A 19,441-nucleotide genomic window follows, 5' to 3' on the forward strand; every position below is an offset into this window, starting at 1 on the left:
TTTATTATTATTATTATTATTATTATTACTGAGACAGTTTTTGTCCCACATACAATTCAGTCTTGTGATTAAACAGGACAAAAATACAAATAAAAAGAAAGATGGAGTTCAAATAAATATACAATAAAAAGCTAGCCGGCATTTTAAAAGGCAGGAGTGCTCTGTCTGGATAAATACAGCACACAGGTATGCATGGGAACAAGGGGGAGAGTTCAAAAAGGGGGGGAAGGAAGAGAAGTAGGCCGTGGGGGGGGCAGAAGGTGCCGTGGAGGCAGCAGCGAGGTAAGGAGAGGCACACACACACACACACAAATCATCATCACTCACCTCCACAGCTCTTTGCCATTCTGCTGCTGCCTTCTCCTCCGTTGTCCTTGCCCTGGCTTTTTCCTCCAGCGTCCATTTTTTCCTCTCAGACGCTAGCAGGCCCTGCCTATTCACCTCTGGAGATCACGAGGGAAGAGAGAGTCTGCGCAGAGGTCCAATCAGTGTGAGTCACATGTCTTGTGTTCACCAATCACAGCCAGGAGTTGACTTCCCCTTGTTCCCGCCCCCAAGTAACGTCCAACCTAACGTGGAAACGTTAAAGTCGCAGCTGAAAAGTAGGGAAATTACTAGTCGTTCCGTTACTTGCCAAATGTAATGGAATTACCCACTTGTTATTTAAAATTGTAACGAATTACAAGTAACTCGTTAAAAATAACGAGTTACTTCCAAGCTCTGGTAAATACCATATATGTGCCAGAATGAGAAATCTTGAATACAACCTACTGGAAATCAAGGAAAATCAATCTTTCAAAAGTAAAACATGAAAGTAAAAAGGGAAATGTATGCTAGTTTGTATATGCATTTCTGTTTTGGAGCTTTTTAAACAAATTCACAAAGGCCTGAAACTACTTATGAGCAGTAGTTTCACAGAGTTTAGTGAGCTACTCGTGTGGTTTCAGCATGGTGGCCTGGATTTGACAAGAGTTAAATACAGGTTTGGATACTGACAGGGGAAAAAAAAAAATCTGAAATCTGCATTTGAAGTTTCATGTGGTTTGTTCTCTATTCAAGTAAGTGTCTTATCAAATCAAATTCATGAAGCCAAGCAGCAACACTCATCAGCAACAGAACAAACCTTTTAACCATGCTCTTTCTTGGAAAGGTTTACATTGTACTTATTAGCAGACACCACAGCCACCCTCAGCTATCTTGCAGTGTGGGGGTGGCGGGGGGTGGGAGAGGGTTCCTGTACCGACAGTGATATTTGTTTGCTTGTTAAGTCTAGTTTGATGGAGGATACATGATCCTCAGACTAGAAGATTCTGGAGGACATTCCATGACAAAATACTGATGGTACTCTTTGCTTTGGCCTTTAACACCCAAGAGAGAGAGATTTTAGGACCCACCCTATTCTTTTGACAGTAATAAGTTTGAACTGATTTTAATATTATATTTTTTAATTGATGTAACACATTCTGGGACCTCTTGATGAAGGATGGGTAAGAAACTGTCATCATCATCATCAAAAATCATACCGCAGTGCAGATCATGGTGCACTGACCAGGGACTAGGGGCAGGTATTAAGAGCAGCACAACCACAGCTTTGATTGAAATGTCTCCTAAGGGTAAATTCAAAGCAAATGGGAGGAGATCACCCACTGTGTCTCTGTATGATTCACAGCTTTGGCTTTTCTTCCAAAGGGGGGGTAATCATAGTTCAGTGCAGTACACCTGATTTGCATGCACAAAGTCCCAGGTTCAATACTCGGCATCTCCTGTTAGGGATGGGAAAGGCTCCTGTCTGAAAGATGGTGCATGTTAGCGTAGACAGCACTGACATAGATGGATGAGTGATTGGACTCAGTATAGTGCAGATTCCTATTTACAATTACGTTGATCTTTTAAGAGGGAAGGATTGTAGCCCAGTGATAGGGTGCTTCATACACAAAAGGTCCCATATTTAATCCCCAACATCTCCATGTATGGCTAGGAAAGACTCCTGCTTGAAACTCTGGAGAGGCAGCTCTAATCAGTATAGAAAATACTGAGGTAGATGGACCAGTGATCTAATTTGATAAAATTATCAAAATGTGTTTTTATTCAATCACTTCCAATGCTGTGACATGGCAAAGTCGCTCAGAGGAGCTTGCCCACTGTATTTTTGCAGGGTTCCTGGCTCTTGGTGTTAAAACTGCCATTTAAAATCTAAAAGTTTGCTGCTCATAAAGCTTCACCATCACAAAGAAACAAGCAGATCTCCAGGCTTTGTTTTGTTTTTCAAATTCTTTAATGTACAGTGTTTTGAGCTCTGCCATTACTAATAACTATAAACCACAATGTGCCATTGTAGTATTCAAAGTTGGGTGTGTGGTTGGTTGTTATTTTTTGTCACAACTCTTAGGATGCTGAACTACAGTTTATTTCCACAAGAGAAGCAGTTGCCCTTTCATACAAGGGTGGCATAGTTTTCAGCTGGTCTTTTAATCCAATATTGTCTTTTTCTCTGTCTTTTTTCCTTTGTGGTCAGCAGGCATTGCTTGGCCCTGAAGACCCCTTAACTGAAAACACACCTCCATTTGAGTAAGTCTTAGGACATTCTGAATTCATGTCAAATTGTGAGAAGAAACTTCAATACTATGAACACCTGAAATAAAATGTGGACTGGGGAAAGACTACCCTAAACATTTGGACGATCAGAACTTTGGGAATGAAAGGGCTACTTCATAATATGCTGTGAAACAGGCCAGGGACTCAATTTAATGTTTTATAAGGAGTGCAGGAATTCATGTGCATGTGCACCCAGGGATCCTCTCCTTCCCATAAGGGCTGCTGCACTCATTCAGTGGGGGCTGAAGATGTGTATGCACATTTACATTTACAGCTTCACATGGAAGAGCTCTGTGTGTGCATCAGAGCAGGGGTGAATGTGATTAATCAGAAACATTGCATAACTGAGGGTGAGTGTGGAGATAATAACCGATATTCTTTTTCAGTGGGTGTTATATAATAATATAGACACACACACACGCATATACTTTTTCAGTGTTGTTCAAAATAATTTAAAATAACTATAGACATTTCAATGATATACAACAGTATAACTTAATTGAATCCCTCACTTATATTCAACAAATGCTACTAGTATATTTACAATATCTTGTGCCATAGGACTGTATATGGAAGTATGATATCTACTGAGGACATTGAAAATCTCATGAATTAAAAGGGAGGTTGCAGTTTTATTGAGAGTTCTCCCTAATTGTGTGGAGGTTATGGCTTCAGAGGACCTGTACTCATTTATTTTCAAGTGAAATGGAACTGGATGTAACATTTGGAAAGATATTTAGGGCACATTGTTTTTTGGGTGCTCACATGGAAACTCATCAGGGAATCTGCTCTACAAATGGAGCTTTCAAATGGCTGCTTAAAAATTGGAATTAAGCTCTTGTTGGGCAAGTTTTTTTTTTATAGAAACCTCCTCCCACTTGCCAAGTTAAAATATGAACCACAAATGTAAAGCACAAAAAAGAGAAAAAAGATATTCCTAATTATTGAATTTAGCTCATACTAGAGCTGAAATTAATTTGCCCTCTTTGAATTTTGAAATCAAATATTCTTGAAAGACTTTAAATATTGTCTGAATACTAAAAAGGCTGTCAAATATTCAGTATCTGCAGTTGAAATCCTGTGAAATTTACTATATGTTATTTGATGTCAGTATTTGATGTCTGTTTTGAGTACTTGGCACGCAATGGAATTTCGCATTTGACAGCTGATGAGTTATGAGGTTTCATATGCCAACAACTCTAAGGCTGCAGTCCTAAAGGTAGGAGGGACTACTGAAGATGGATCAGTGATCTCATTCAGTGCCCTGCCAGGTTCATGCCAGCAAGGTGGAAGTGAGGATGCAACAATGCTCTTATGCTCTCCATCCTTTAAAAAAGAAATAAATGTTAACATCCCTCCCATTGGAAACAAAGCTGGTGTAATTGCCTCCTCAGTTGGAAGGCAGGTTGTAGGCATGGATAACCCTTGTATCCTTTGGATGTAGGCCTTCCTCTGGCCTGCCTCCAGCATTCCCCCAGCCTGCCGTGGCAGCAAGGAGGAGGCATCTGGTTGAATCTCCCCCTCTAATATCAGACCTCTGCCTCCAGATGCTTCCTATGGTACCTAGGACACATTACCAGGAACAATAGAATTTCAGGACCCATCACTACAATTTGAATTTCTGAGATAAATTTCAAATGACCGAATGGAAATGCTAGAATAAAATGTACTATCACAAAAATGTGATTGGTTCTTTCTATCACATGGCAACCATGCAACAATTTGGCTTGAAACAAATAGAAGCAAACAGAAGATCAGACAAGAAGAAATCAGTCTGAAGATCTGAGAAGCATTCAAAAGTGCTGATATCTGTGCGATTTGAAAAAAAAGGCTTGGGTTTTTTTTACTTTCAGAGTGCTTTATACCATACAGGTGACCATTTATCAAGAGATGGCTCATGACACTGTGCGTGTGTGAAAACACACCTCCAAAAAATTGCCCTTATGGAATATTCCACACTTGATCAGAAATCTGGGAAGGCAGATGAAAAAGTCTTCTTACCACTTAGGAGACATGCGATTACATGTACACATGCACAATATGAAGAGGGCCAATTAGTAAATGGTGGTCTGCCTTCATTCTTTGAATCCATAGATACAACCAAACTTCCTTGGGTGAGCCCTCTCAGCCCAAGGGAGATTAGTCATCTGTGTCAACCTCCCAAGTGATGAGAATTTTTACCACATATCACCTACCGATTTGGAAAATGTGGTGTAGAATGTATGCTGAAATAGTCAGTGGGCTGTCTATGACATCCTGCCACGTAGTGAGGAAATTTTTATCACAGATCCATACTCACTATGCATCTGGGGAAGCAACAAAGTTGAATTCTTCTTACTGTAGGTAAGATGATATAGGCAGGTGGAAAGTAGTTCTCTCCATTCAGTCTTAGGACTAATGAGGATGAATATGAGGTAACATTTCAAATTTAAACCCAAATGTGTGGTGGATTTTGAGCACACAAGACAACCTTGTGCTCCTGGAGGGTAGGACTCAGAAGGTTTTACTCAGAGACTTCTGCTCAGACCCCTGGCCTCTAACATGTGGGGTCCCTCAGGGTTCGGTGTTGTCCCCGATGTTATTTAATATCTATATGAAGCCGCTGGGTGAGGTCATCCGGAGGTTTGGAGTGCGATACCATCAATATGCTGATGATACTCAGCTTTATTTCTCCTTTCCCCCAGATACTAAGGAAGCCATCCGCCCTTTGAACCCATGCCTGACTTCAGTGATGGACTGGATGAAGGCGAATAAGCTGAAACTAAATCCAGACAAAACAGAAGTGCTCCTCGTTAGTCGCAGGACTGATCTGGACATTGGGAATTTACCTATGTTGGATGGGGTTGCACTCCCCCTGAAGACCCAGGTTCGCAGTTTGGGTGTGCTTCTGGATTCAGCTTTGAACCTGGAGGCTCAGGTCTCGGCGGTTTCCAGGAGCGCTTTTGCCCAGTTAAGACTGCGCCCGTTTCTGGAGATATCCGACTTGACGAAGGTAACACATGCCTTAGTTACATCCCGATTAGACTACTGCAACGCGCTCTACGTGGGGCTGCCTTTGAAAACAGCTCGGAAGCTTAAATTAGTGCAGAGAGCGGCAGCTAGAATGTTAACAGGAGCCGGCCTATGGGCCCATACAACTCCCCTTTTACAACAACTACACTGGCTGCCGATCTGCTTCCGAGCCCAATTCAAAGTGCTGGTTTTAACCTTTAAAGCCCTACACGGCTTGGGCCCTCTCTATTTGTCTGGGCGTATATCTTGCTATGAACCCTCCCGGCCCTTAAGGTCCTCTGCTGATCCTCCTCTTGTGATTCCCCCAACTTCTCAAGTACATCTAACGGGAACCAGAAATAAGGCCTTTTCTGTTATTGCCCCCAGACTTTGGAATTCTTTACCGATAGAGGTGCGGTCATCTCCTTCTCTTGTTATATTTCGTCGCCAGGTCAAGACGTTTCTTTTTCATCAAGCATTTAATTTGAGCGATGTATAGGATGTTTTTATTGCTTGACAGGCTCTTGCTGCTGATATGCTTAGTTAATATTGTTTTTATCATGCTAATTTTAATTTTTATATGGGATTGTTCTCTGCTCTTTGTTTTTTGTTCGCCGCTCTGAGTCTCCAGAGATAGAGCGGGTTATAAATGTTTTAAATAAATAAATAATAAATGTGGTACTATATCATTCACACATGCACCTATATCATGTCATTCTGTATCCGCATTGGCATGTGAATGGATGTCATTACAAAGTACTTCATGTGGGATGATATTCAGTGGCTGTTATAACTTAAATTTTTGAACTGTGATTCGCACATATCAGAGTTGCACTCCTCAGTGGATGGAGAGGCATGTGGGAACCAACCATATAATATAATATAATATAATATAATATAATATAATATAATATAGGTCCTGAAAGAAAAGCAATGATAGGATGGCAAGGAACATGAATGAAGACTGCTCATTTCCCAAGATTTCTTGCAGATTTATTAAGGGCTATTTGATATTTTATGCTGCAGGAAGGCCGGACTTGCCACCCAGTGTGCACTTAAGCTGGAGCTGCAGCCAAACTCAGCTCCTTGTCCAGTGTACCAGTAGGACACTTGGAAATGTGTGTTTGTTGCATTCCATTTCAGTTGTACATCTAAAAGTGTAGTATGTGAAGAAGCACTTAGGGAAGAGGAAGTATAGTTTAATGTTGCTAACCTTATTTCAATTCATCGTACCATTTTAAGAATAACTCGAGCTAACACATCTGCCACATATTAGCTTGTTCTAGTGTGCTAATGAATCACTGGCTGCTGCAAAATCAGCTTCAACAACTGCTGCCTTCGTTATTTTCCTGGCATAGTGTGAACATGATCATGTCTTTCAAGAAGCTGATAAAAGCCCTGTCTAAACCTGGAAATTATGAAGCAGTAAGAAAATGCACTTCTCAGATAATGCTGCTACTGCAAAGTTAACTCTTTAAATCCTTTTGAAGCTGACTTATGGCCAGATCACATATACATGTCCTCACTGGTACAGCAGTTGACTCACAGCTAAATGTCTGACTTTTCTCTGCTGAAAATCAATGTGCTTGAGGTGATGTATGAGAAAACTGCTGGCTCTTATTTATTTTATTTTATTTAGAATACTTATATCCCACTTTATAGGCTCAAGAGGCTGTCAAAGCATCTTGCAAAAGATTCTCACAATAAAAAAACACGTTCACAGAAATCACATGGTATCCTTATGGTGCCAGAATTATTCGGGTGGCATTTCTTGCCTCCGTGCTTGGTGTTGTCCTTCAGCCTCTGCCTACTAGGCAACAGCTCCCACATGTCCTCTGAGGCAAGTGTGTGGGACTGAGCAATTTGAACAGCCCATGATGGAGGCTCTTCTCATATGAGGACTACAACATTGAGTGGCAACCTGCATGTGAGGATGAATAATGGCTTAGACTTTATATTTGTCATTGGGATTGGCATTCTTGCAGCAAAATTTCCACCTGCTGCCCAATCACATCATTTCGTATAACTTGCTGTGTGAGTCAGGGCCACTATGCAATAAGTTTCCCTGCAGCCAATCCACCTTCATTGTCATTATAGAGTACTTCATTTGGGATGACATTACATAATGGCCCATGGTCACACTGAGCTGCATTAAGCACACTGGTCAGTGGTGGTGCGAAAGTCACAAGTGGTGTGTAAAAAGACCAAACAACACAGGTAGAACCTTGCATATCATCACCTCAAACAACATCTGTTCAATTCAGTGGAGATAATTTGTACATGCACCCTATGTTCAGATACTTATGATGAAGATCCTGTTCCCGTGGTAGTGGAGTGCGTGCATGTGCTGTGGGTGTTCCATGGGGATGCCTATACCAGCAGAGGCTGGAGTTGTGTGAGTCATGCCCCCTGAAAAGAAAAAGAAAGCAAGAAAAATGAGGGAGGGGCAATAATAGCTTTATTTGGGTGTCCTTATTTCTCATGAGATGAGAGAGATGCTAACTCTCCCTTCCCATCACTGTGTCCTCCATGAGTTGGAGACAAACATCTGCAGCAGGGAGTCTGGTCTGTCCATGTTCGGCTCCATGTGTGATTTAGAGCCCTGAACTATCAGGGTTCCAAATCACGAGGGCAGCCTACACGAGGAGAAAAGTAACCCTCCAAGTCAACAATAGGGAAGATGATTGGAGTGGAGCTATAGCACTCATCCCCATTCCCCCTCATCACAGGAGGAATTAGAATACCTGAACAGGGGCTGTGTGATTTGGCCCTCTGTGTGTACGAGTATCCATATGGCGTGCCTGTTTTGCACAAGTTACATTATGAATGTGTAGGCAGGGAACATCCCTTCACCATAAAAACAGGAACTTCAGCCTTGCTATGGATGCTTCTCCCATGGGGTCATCCCATTGTGTGTCTGTAATACTTAAAAGATTTTCCACTATGTGAGCAGGGCTAAAAGAGTGGCCCCTTAATACAAACGTATAATCCCTGATCCTGGTCGGCAGTAATTTTTATGTATTGTATGGGTTCTTAACACAAAACCATTAACCAGCTAAGCTTGGGAATGATGGTTTTGTGTCAAGTGCTGTGCAGTTATCCTTGTCCACATGGTGATGGGCCTTTACAGTTACAGCATGGCATGAACCCACGAAAAAGTGCATCCCCAGTCATGCCTGGCTGTATCCAATAAAAGGCAAACAATAAACATATAAAAGCTTAGCTGCCTTGGCTTGTACAGAGATGAAACTGCTGCTTGTGTTCTGAATGGGTTATCTATGGCTAGGCAAAGAGGAAACCATATTGCTGGCGTTATTAAGCACAGTTCGCCATGTTCAAGTTGTTCGTGCTCTGCCTGAGGCCATGCTTGATATGTACAGTCACAACTCTTTCAAACAGTGGAGTGCCATGAAATCAGTAGCATTGAAAACATAGGGAGAACCAAATACAAAATAAAAACAAATATAAAAACGATAAAGTTAGAGTTCCAGTAAGTTTACATTTAGTACAGAACAAAGACATAGCTACCCGTTAGTGCTTAGAGAATTTGTTTTGATGCTATTAAAAACATAAATAAAATATTTCTCTCTCTCAAATGTCCATTCAAATGGTTCCAGTGTCACTGGCAGCTGTCAGACTTTTGTCCTTTGTTCTGACCTTTATTTTACAAACGAATCAACAACTGAGGTTCCGCCTTGCCCCACATTTTACATCTTTATCTCATCAGCTGCCCTTTGTACCTGCTTTTGCTTTTAATAAGAAAAAAAGGTTTTTTTAGCAACACTGCTGGGATTTTAGTTTCTCTGTGAACAGTTAAATTCCTCTCTTGTTTAATAGGAAAAATGTCTTATTTGCACATATTTGTATGCATTATGAATCTGAAAAGAACCTCCTGGAGTCAGTGTCTCTGATATGTATAATTTAATCTAAGAGTGAAACTCTACAACACCAAGACTGCAGTTAAGGGGCAACCCAAAGAGAAAGTTGCTTGTGTTGAATGAAGTCGTCATATAATTCATCCCATTGACCCTGGCTCCAATGTATAAAGCAGCTAGTCAGTAAGTTATGCATCGTTCTTAAAAGTATGTGTTATTAAGTAACAGGGAAGAGACTAGTTCCCTCCCACAAGAAAATTAAATGTGCAAATGATGCTGTAGTTGTTTAGTTCCACTCTAAGAGGTGGTGGTGGTCCTTTTTAAAGTAGGAACATCTGCTGTTATTTACAGGTGAACACTTCTGTCCGCTCGCTACATGTGTTGCATTTCACAAAGCAGCACCAGTGGAACTTGCAGTTACACTGCCAAACTTTGGTGTACTGGTGGGTGTTGTAACCCCTTCCACAGCACATCATGTCACACCCATCGGCACTGGGTGAGGTCCGGTTGCAGAGCCGTCCCTGCGTCCCCACGCTCCCAGTAGAAGCATCTTCTTCGCAGTAGTTGGGTGACTTATCTATATATACCAGATCTGTTTCCATCGGTTTCTGGTAACTTCTGATCTGCTTAATCTTCAGAAAAGTGGGTTGCCTAAGCCTGCTGGCTCGTACCACTTCCACCTGCACAGCAGCATTGTACTTTTCTTTCAAAATATATCCAATCTCTCTGAATTTAGGGAGCGTAGTCCAACAAGTCTTGGTCGTACAGGAACCAGAAACCCCATGGCATTTGCATTCCAGTTTCATTCTGTCTTCAAGCACCTGTGTGCACAAGCAGGGAGAAATCACTTAAGGATAAAATAGCCTCTCGTGGTTTATTATGTGGATGGATGATTCTTAGACTTGATAATATTTCATGAAAAGTTATGGGTAAACATGAAGGGCATGATCTAACACTTTTTAACTCCCACTGTCTTCAGATGGATATCTCTGTTGTGTGCGTAACTGTCTTATTACAATCAATTTGCATTAGGAATTGATTTGGCTGAATCATGCCTTTGATATGAAAGACTAACAGCAAAATTTTACTTTTTATTGTTCCTACTGAACATCTCCTCTAAGATGTTCAAACAGCTCGCCTCTCCAAATTCAGCGTTATGCATTTTCCCTTAAAATCCTTGACTTATTTCATATGCTCAAAATGCTTCAAACATGCCTAGAATTTCACTGGAAACCCTAGTAGGCTGCTTTCACACACGGGGCTGATTGCGTTAGTTTAATGGATTAAAAAGGTAGTGCTTCTGTCCCGATTTCTAAAATTCCTTTCACACTGCACTACCTCTTGCGTTAAGGAACAGCAGCTTTTTCAGCCGATTATACTGGCATTTCGAGCAACTGTCTTTCACACAACTCGGTTTCGTCCCTCACTCATGCACACTGTTCCCCACTGTGTAGGAGGTCTAAGATCTCATACCGTCACCATGGAAGCCCTCTCCCTTTAGGATCTGACTTCTTAAATTGTTTTAGTTGTATCAACACAGGGGTGTGTGTGGGAAATGCTGCTGCTATCGGCGCCAATGCCAGAATACTGGTACAACGTTCATCAGGCAAAAAAACAACAACCATGTGACTAAAGGGTGGGAACGCACTGCATGCTGGGATGCCTGTCACATGAGCAGCTCCAGCTAGCAATAAACTCCTGCAATCTTCCAGGTTCCCAGCCTTGCTAACGGATTATTTCTAGTATCATTTATCAGGGAAATTTGTGCTAAACTTCTACTAGATTCCACTAGAATTCTGGAGCTAGCTTGTGCGTCGTGTGAAAGATCAAATATAATGCGCAAATTACCAGGTAAGAAATCGTCAGAATAATGGAATAAAGTGCAGTGTGAAAGCAGCTGTAGTCATATGCCAAGCAATGCCATTGGTTATGTCAGGGATAGTCAAAGTGGTGCCCTGCAGATGTTGCTGCAACTTACATCATCTCTGACTACTGGCAATGCTGGCTGGAGCTGATGGGAACTGGAGTCCAACAACATCTGCAGGACACCTCAGTGGCTATGTGTTAATGTTCAATATAAATCAATATACAAGTTGATCCTCTGTGATCCCATAGGGCCCCTTCACATGCCAACAACAGACAGAAGTAGATACAGTAGGGACCCACTCATATGGTGGGTTACATTCCAGACCCCCGCCTAAAAGTGAAACCTGCTGAAAAGCGGAACTCCATCAATAAAATGGCGCCCGACGCCTGAAAAATGCCGTAAAAGTGGAACAAGCGCCGTATGAGTGGGGCCTTACTCTAATTGAAAGCCGCTGTATTAGCGGAATGCCGAAAAGGGGGCTGCCGAAAAGCAGGGCCCTACTGTACGCAGTTGAAAAAGCCAGAACATGCTGGCAGGATTCAGTCCCAGCCCATCAGCCAAAGCTTGTCCCAGGAACAGAGCACGAAGCTAACGCACGTAAGCGAGAGTTCTTAAGCAAATACAGTCGTCAGTGCCAGAGATGTGTGGGAGGCTCATGGCACTTCACAGGGAAGCATAAGCAAAAAAAGAAAATAAGAGAAGAGTAAGATATTAGTCCCCATCTATCCAATTAAATCTATCCAATCAGGAAATTCAGCTCTGTGAAATACATAAAAATATATGAGACTGCACTACATTTTTTCAAATAAAGCAAGTGTGAACCTTCAGAAGCTAGGAATGGGAAATTTACACCAGTTTTATTGAATTAGTACTTATGAGTTACAGAGATAGTTGTAGCTAGTGCATATGGAACAGACTAGAATCCAGATGTTGTCCACTGCAACTGGCCAAGCCTGATTTTGTTTCTTTTTTTAATTGGTAACATAAGGCCATCAACGTGCTCTGCAGAGGAAAAGAAAGCCAGTAGATCCCTGCCTCAGGTTTGTACATGTACAAGCAGGACCTGAAACAAATGTTGCCAGCCATGCCATCTTAAAGGATACTCCAGGACTGGCACCAGGCATCAGTGGACCCTTCCACCCATGCACCCTCCATGCAGCTGGTACAGGCTTAAATAGGCCAGGCTGCCCTGCCTCCCACATTGTCATGCCAGTGTGCTAGTGTGCTGGGTGCATATGCATTGTTGTGGTGTGAAGGGAGTCTGGGCGGGTGGCGCTCCCACTCCACAATCCACAGCAGCGTTGGGCCACAGGGCATGATTTGTGGCACACGTCAGCCCCTTACCCCAGGCTGCAAATCATGCCCTGCAACCCGATCATGGCACAGATTGTGGAGCTCCACTATCCCAGCCCCATCCTATGGCAGGTCCCCTTCTGAGCCGTCAGGTATCCATATGTAGTGTCCGTTTTGCACATGTTTTGCCATTGTAGCCATGGAACATGCTCAGTTCTCAGAGAGCTGTATTTTGGACCTTGCCCTTTACATTTTCCCACTGTTTTATTCTACTTCTACAAACCTAGGGAGGAGGCATCCCCAAACATTCTGATGCCTCCCTCTTACTTCTCAATAGCCCCATCTTGGTTACGTAGCCATCATAACTCAGCACCTCAGTTTGCTCTCAGTATATATAAGATGATGAAACAATGGGGATAGACACAGAGGGAGAAGGAGGGGGGGAAGTAATAGGAGCCCTCTTCAAGCATTACCATCATATAATGCTAAGCTCATGCCTGTCACCTCCATGGCTTCAGAGGCTAACCCTCCAGCTCCAGCAATTGTTCATTATTCCAATAAATTAATATTTCTATGTGCTTTTAAATTATCATTAGTAGCCTAATTAGGTTTGCACTGCGTGCCGAAGACAGAATGGACTACCTAGGATCAGAGCTTGGAAAAGTTACTTTTTTGAACTACAACTCCCATCAGCCCCAGCCAGCATGGCCACTGGATTGGGCTGATGGGAGTTGTAGTTCAAAAAAGTAACTTTTCCAAGCTCTGCTAGGATTGTGTCTTCCTGTAGTACAGTGTTGGTTTGCACTTTTAGAATAGTTCTGTTCTGTTTTTGTTTTTAAATCTTACATTCTGGGTTACCTTTCCTTCCCAGGGATCTACCATTGCCATGCTTGACCAGAACTGTTTCAACCCCCCTTGGTCTATATATGATTTTATTAATTTGGTATGATTGAATATATTATATTAATACATTGCAATTAATAAGGCTCCTAGGTCCCTGTGCTCCAGACTCATGGTGTTTTACAAGATATTCCAATATAAACACCTTTTGAGATATTGTAGGAACTACAACTTAATGTTTAATAAACAACTGCCATGTTGTTAGAGGGAAAGTATATTTTAAATATTTTCTTTCTCATTCTATATTGCAGAAACTCTCCAGAATTAAAATATTGTCAAAAAATAAAGAAGTGGGCAATTACCTGGCAGTTCTTCTAATTTAAATCTGCCCTCATTGATTAAAACTTCATTGATTAATCTGCTGATTAACAATTGAGCTTTATTCATTAGGCCAGGGTTCTTGATGCCTGATACAATTTCTAAAATAATAAATTAAAATTAGCTATATCTGACATTGAATACAGCATACAGCAAAAGCAGCTCACCAAAGCAAATCCCCACTATTTGACTTGCTCTGTCAGAGAAATATTAGAACTATTCCCCATTCTCTATATAGATTGTCTCCAGATTCATGATGTTCTTTCCAAATAAAATAACTGAAATGCTACTGCTTCTTTATGAAATAAGTGCTGAAATACAATGGCATAAAGCCACTTCAATACATTGTTTTGTTTTTACAAATGATATATTGCAAGGGCCATTTGAAGGAATTTTCTCCTGCAGCTTAGAAAGAAAATCCTTACCAGGAAAGAAATCAAAACAAAATATTTAAAACGTTTTGTCAGTTTCAAATTAGGCATGTAGCATCAGATGCAGTTTTTGAATATATTGGTATATATTGGTATATTGGTAGTAACATTTTGCATGTGTTAGTTTTGACTTGATCTCCCTGTTGCGTGTTTTTCTTGGGGATGCTTCTTTTCATCCCAGTTTCTGAAGGTAATATAATCCATATTACTTTTAACTGCCAGAGCAAAAGGCAATAGACAACTTTTCGACTATTGCTTCTTAGGGCAAGGCCCTGTATTTTTTGCTTCTGTTACTCTATGAAGCACCATATGCATTGATGGCACAGACAGATGAAATGTCTGAAGGCTCCTTCCTAGACCCTTTCCAAGGTCTAGTTCTCACTGAGACAGTTAACCCATGCCAGGGCTATACCAGTTCAGACTGTAGGGATGGGCACGCATGATTGGATGCTCCCCTATACAGTTTGTATAGGAAACTGGCATGCTGGGGCGAAATCTAGCCTAGAAACTTTTTTTCTGTAGGGATCGATGAATCGGTCACTTTGGTTTCTCATGTTTCCAGTCTTATGTTCAGTTCTTCACATGTCCACATCAGTTTAAATTGTTAAAAAAGCCCTTATGAAAATTCATCAGCATTTTAGTGCCATTTGCCGCCCTGGGCTCCTACTGGGAGGAAGGGCGGGATATACATCGAATAATAAATAAATAAATTTTAGCGAATGTATACATTTTTGCAAGAAATTTCCCCTTTATCATGCATTTCTCATGTTATTTTCATAAATATTTGCATTGTATGTACACTTTCCCCTAATATACACATTTGTCAGAGATTATGCGGGTGGAAAACAGGTTCACACAATTCAGAGAAGTGCAAATTTAGAAGACTAGCTGTGTCTCAGTTCATGTATTCTTTTGGGAAGTGCAAATCAAATTGCTATCCCATCCCTGTCTTTGTGACATGCTAGCATTTCATATGGAGGAAATCTGTTGTTGTTGTTATATGAAACTATATCCAGTCATGTGCACCCATATCTGGACAGACCAGATGCAGATTTACCACCTCAGTAAGAACTTTGTTCCAATGATTGCCAGTGAAAAGGAAGTCCCTCCCTCTACATGAGACCATCCCATCCTATTCTAAAATACCTTTCTTCCAGCCTCATTGTTGTGCAAGTTCATCAGCCTCCGAGCACTCTTTCTGATTTCTCTGGCATCAACAAACCTCCTGGAGAATTCAATGCCGTATCTGACATCAGCGGAGCAGCCTCCCCATTTCCACCCTTCCACTTGGTTGTAATAACCTTGTTTCTCTCTGTCGCAGCCACAGTTGCTTAGGTTTCCCTGGCTGCAGGCAGCAGTAACGGCATGTGCAACTCCAGCAGCAGTGATGGCATAGGTGAAAGCAGCTTCCCTGCTTCCTGTGGGGGAAAAGGAAAAGGAAAATCATGTGAAGAGAGCAGAGAGGAAGAAGCTATGCTTCTTTGATTTATGACAATACTCAACACTGGTGCTTCCCAGTCAACTGGTATTTTACTGGTCTGTCCAGTTAAATGGTATTCTACAGTAAGTAGTACTGAGATCCAGCAGTGACTCATCAGGAGGCACTTTCACTACTAGGCAGTGATTGAGGGGGACACCCAGAACTCTGATGAGATGCCCCTGGGGAAGACAGAATCTGTCCGTTTCAGTTTCTCTTGCTTTCTCATTTTTTACGATCTTAAGTTCGAATCTCCACATTTCCACATCAGTTTGCATTTTTTAAAAAGTCCTTATGAAAATCCACCAGCATTTTAGTGTAGATTTCTCCTAATATATACATTTGTATGCAATTTTGCCTGACATACACATATTTAGTAAATTGTCCCCAACACAATGGATTTTTATATTATTTTCACTAATATGTACATTTCTATGCCGAGTTTCCCCTCATACATGTATTTTTGTACATATGACTTTGTGGAGGAGCGCAAAATTCAGATAAGTGCAAATTTCTGAGGATGGGTGTGTTTGCTTCACCTCGTTTCAGAAAGTGCAAATTATGTAATTTTGCCTTTGCATGTAAATTGAATTGAATTTCTTCCCAATCCCTGGATAGCCTTTGTCATGCCAGCACAGCACTATGAAGTCAAACAGCTCCTGAGTGACTGGCAATATCCATCACAGGCTGCTGACATTCCCTCCATGCCTATGCTGTGTACTGTTATCCACTCCACAGAAGTATCTACAGTTCTAATCTGGAGTCCCTATGCCTCAATCACCAATGACAGAAGCCTTTTTACCTCCAGCAAATTACCACATGAGCTCAAAGCTGGATTCAGATTTGAAGGAGCCTTGGCATTTGGGTCCTTTTCCTACATCAGAGGGCTGTCAGCTGCCATTTAAAATTTTCTACAATGCCCTGGAGTGCCCAGCATAGCATAACTCCATGTCAAGATCCCTGTTCATGCATTCATGGGCATAAAACATGAGGAAGGTACAGGGCTGTGCACAGAGGTCCCCCCTCGTATCTCTGTCTACACTGGCTCAACCCACAACCCCTAAGCAGCACATCTTTATTTCATTTTTGAGTTCAGGATGAATGGATCAATCTACTTCCAGTCTCATGTCAGTTTCGCATTTGCTCATTCATAAATCTGTTCAGTCCTGCATCAATCTGCAATTTTAAAAAAATCTGCATAAAATGTGCATTATTGTAAATACATTTTTTCACAAAAGTACGTTTTTATGAAATATACATTTTTATATGCACCGCTATCTTTTGAGCCGATAACGTATTGTGGCCATAAGATTCGCTTAAAAATCTGAACAAAATATTTGCGTTTCCCTAGTTTGAGTAAACGGGCTGAAAATTCTCCAAGTGATTAGGAAGCCTGCATTCAGCCAAGTGAGCAAAACATCCCTTTTCAGACCTTCAGCTTCAGCATGTGAAGGGTGGGGATGGAGCCAACAGGGACACTGGCGGAAGGGCTAGCTCTGTTTCCCTTCCACCCTTTATCCTCAGGTGTGGGTGTGTGAATAGAGCTAATGTCTTTTTTCAATCTGAAACTGCAAGGGCATTTTTAGCTCAGTTCTAGTTAACACTGCTTCACAGAGCTAAATTTCTGACTTAATTTTGTAAATCCAGACTGGAACCTGAGGTAAAATATATATACTATGGCTCAGTTTCAACATGTCTGTCAACACAGCTGAAATGAAATAATTTGTTTTAGCCAGGGAGAATAAACAGTCCATTTGGCTGTAGAATCTTGTAACATATGAACACAACCTGAAATAAATCTGTTCAGAAATTCTTCTCTGAAAATTTTGATGTTGCACATTCACCAGCCATGCTCTGAATACGTGACTGCTGAATAATCACTGATTATTTGAATTGGTATTCAATATCTAACAACATTTGATTTCAGTAATTGATATTTGCTTTCAATATATGACATTTGACAGCTTATATTTGACAGTATTTTATGGATGATGATGACATGCAGTGGTGTTTAGTGTTTTATAATTGAAATGTAATGGAATTTATTTAACAGCATTGAATGTTTGTCACAAAACAACATTTAGTAGCTGGTGGTAGGGATGGAAAGATTTGTCAATTTCTGTCGTCTCCATTTCTCATTCTTCCCGTCTTAAATTCAGTTTTCCACATTTCTGCAGCAACTTGTGATCGAATCCTCATGAAAATTTTCCAGCTTCTTAGTGCAAATTTCTCGTAATAAACACATGAAAACATGATGAATGTAAAGATTATTGCAATCAAATTCTCGTCATATAATACATTTTTAATGTTACCTTCACTCATATATTCATTTTTATCCACACTTTCCCTATCATGTGCATTTTTGTAAACATTGGTTGGCAAACTGCATTGCAGAATTCCAATATGTGCGAATTTCAAAGGGTGCCTGTGTTTCACTTCTCATATTGTTTTGGAAAGTGCAAATTTCATAGATTTGGCTTGAAATGCGAACTGAATTTCTCACCCATCCCTGAAATGAAATGAACTGCGTTCAAGTTGATTCCGACTTATGGCGACCCTATGAATAGGGTTTTCATGGTAAGCCGTATTCAAAGGGGGTTTACCATGTTCTGAGGTGAAGAGGCAGTGATTGGCCCAAGGTCACCCAGTGAGCGTCATGGCTATGTGGGGATTCAAACCCTGGTCTCCCAGGTCCTAGTCCAACACTCTAACCACTACGCTACACTATATGACACAAATGGGCATTTGCTATTGGAGGCTATAATCTGACAGCATGTGGTTGTTAGAGTCCATTAAAAAACAGTAATAGTGTGTATCAGCTGTTTGCTCAAGAATGGGGAGGGGCGAGATCTGAAATGGTAATAGATATGATTGCTGCTTTTTAAAGAGGACTCTGTAAGTACAGTTTTGGTGACTGGGTTGGAAACAGCAACCAGGTATTCAGCACCTATGTGCACACATAGATTTCATCTGATTAAATGTAACTGCAGCATAATATAACAGAATAATGAATATATCTATTGTACATAATTTGGTAAATTCGATAACAATAGCCAAAATAAATAAATATATTGAAGCCAAATCAGAGCAAGATCAGCAGTGGAAAACAATGTTCCTGTTATCATTTTGGTGCCTCTTGGAAAGGAACATTCCTACCCAGAAGACACCAGAGTGAGGACAGGAAAGTATCTTAAGTCTGGCCTTTCTTGCAAACACATTTTTTGAGCAACCAAAAAACCCACTGTACACGTAGACATCACCAAATGGTCAATATAAGAATCAAATTGATTATATAATTGGTAGCAGAAGATGGAGAAGTTCCATACTTTCTGCGACAACAAGACCAGGAGCAGACTGCAGTACAGATCATGAACTGGTCGTATTGAAAATCAGAGTGAAGCTAAAGAAGAAGAACAAAGCACTCATAATGCCAAAATACAATTTAAATAACAACCCAGAAGAATATAAAGATCAAATAAAGGACAGATTTGAGGCTTTAAACTTAGTTGACAGAGAACCAGAAGAACTATGGAGTGAAGTCAGGGACATTATCAGGGAAGAATGCAATACCTCTAATAAAAAGAGAGAAAGACCTTAATGGATGACTGGAAAAACTCTTAAAATGGTTAAAGAGAGAAGGAAAGCAAAGGCAACAGGAGATAGAAACACAGTTAGAACCCTAAATACAACAATA

General features: G+C 41.0%; 1 protein-coding gene across 1 annotated transcript in view; it reads right to left on the bottom strand.

The window, feature by feature from the left end:
- Window positions 1-7,599: 7,599 nt before the first annotated feature.
- WNT7B (Wnt family member 7B) overlaps window positions 7,600-19,441 on the bottom strand; it is a 182,513-nt gene continuing 170,671 nt past the window's right edge. The window contains exons 3-4 of the mRNA XM_061582456.1: window positions 15,417-15,688; window positions 7,600-10,282 (exon numbers count right to left, since the gene is read on the bottom strand). Coding sequence (XP_061438440.1) covers window positions 9,803-10,282; window positions 15,417-15,688 — 752 coding nt within the window. The 3' untranslated portion in view covers window positions 7,600-9,802. The remainder of the gene's footprint in view (window positions 10,283-15,416; window positions 15,689-19,441) is intronic.

Source organism: Rhineura floridana, chromosome 8 (assembly GCF_030035675.1).
Source record: "Rhineura floridana isolate rRhiFlo1 chromosome 8, rRhiFlo1.hap2, whole genome shotgun sequence".
NCBI lineage: Eukaryota > Metazoa > Chordata > Lepidosauria > Squamata > Rhineuridae > Rhineura > Rhineura floridana.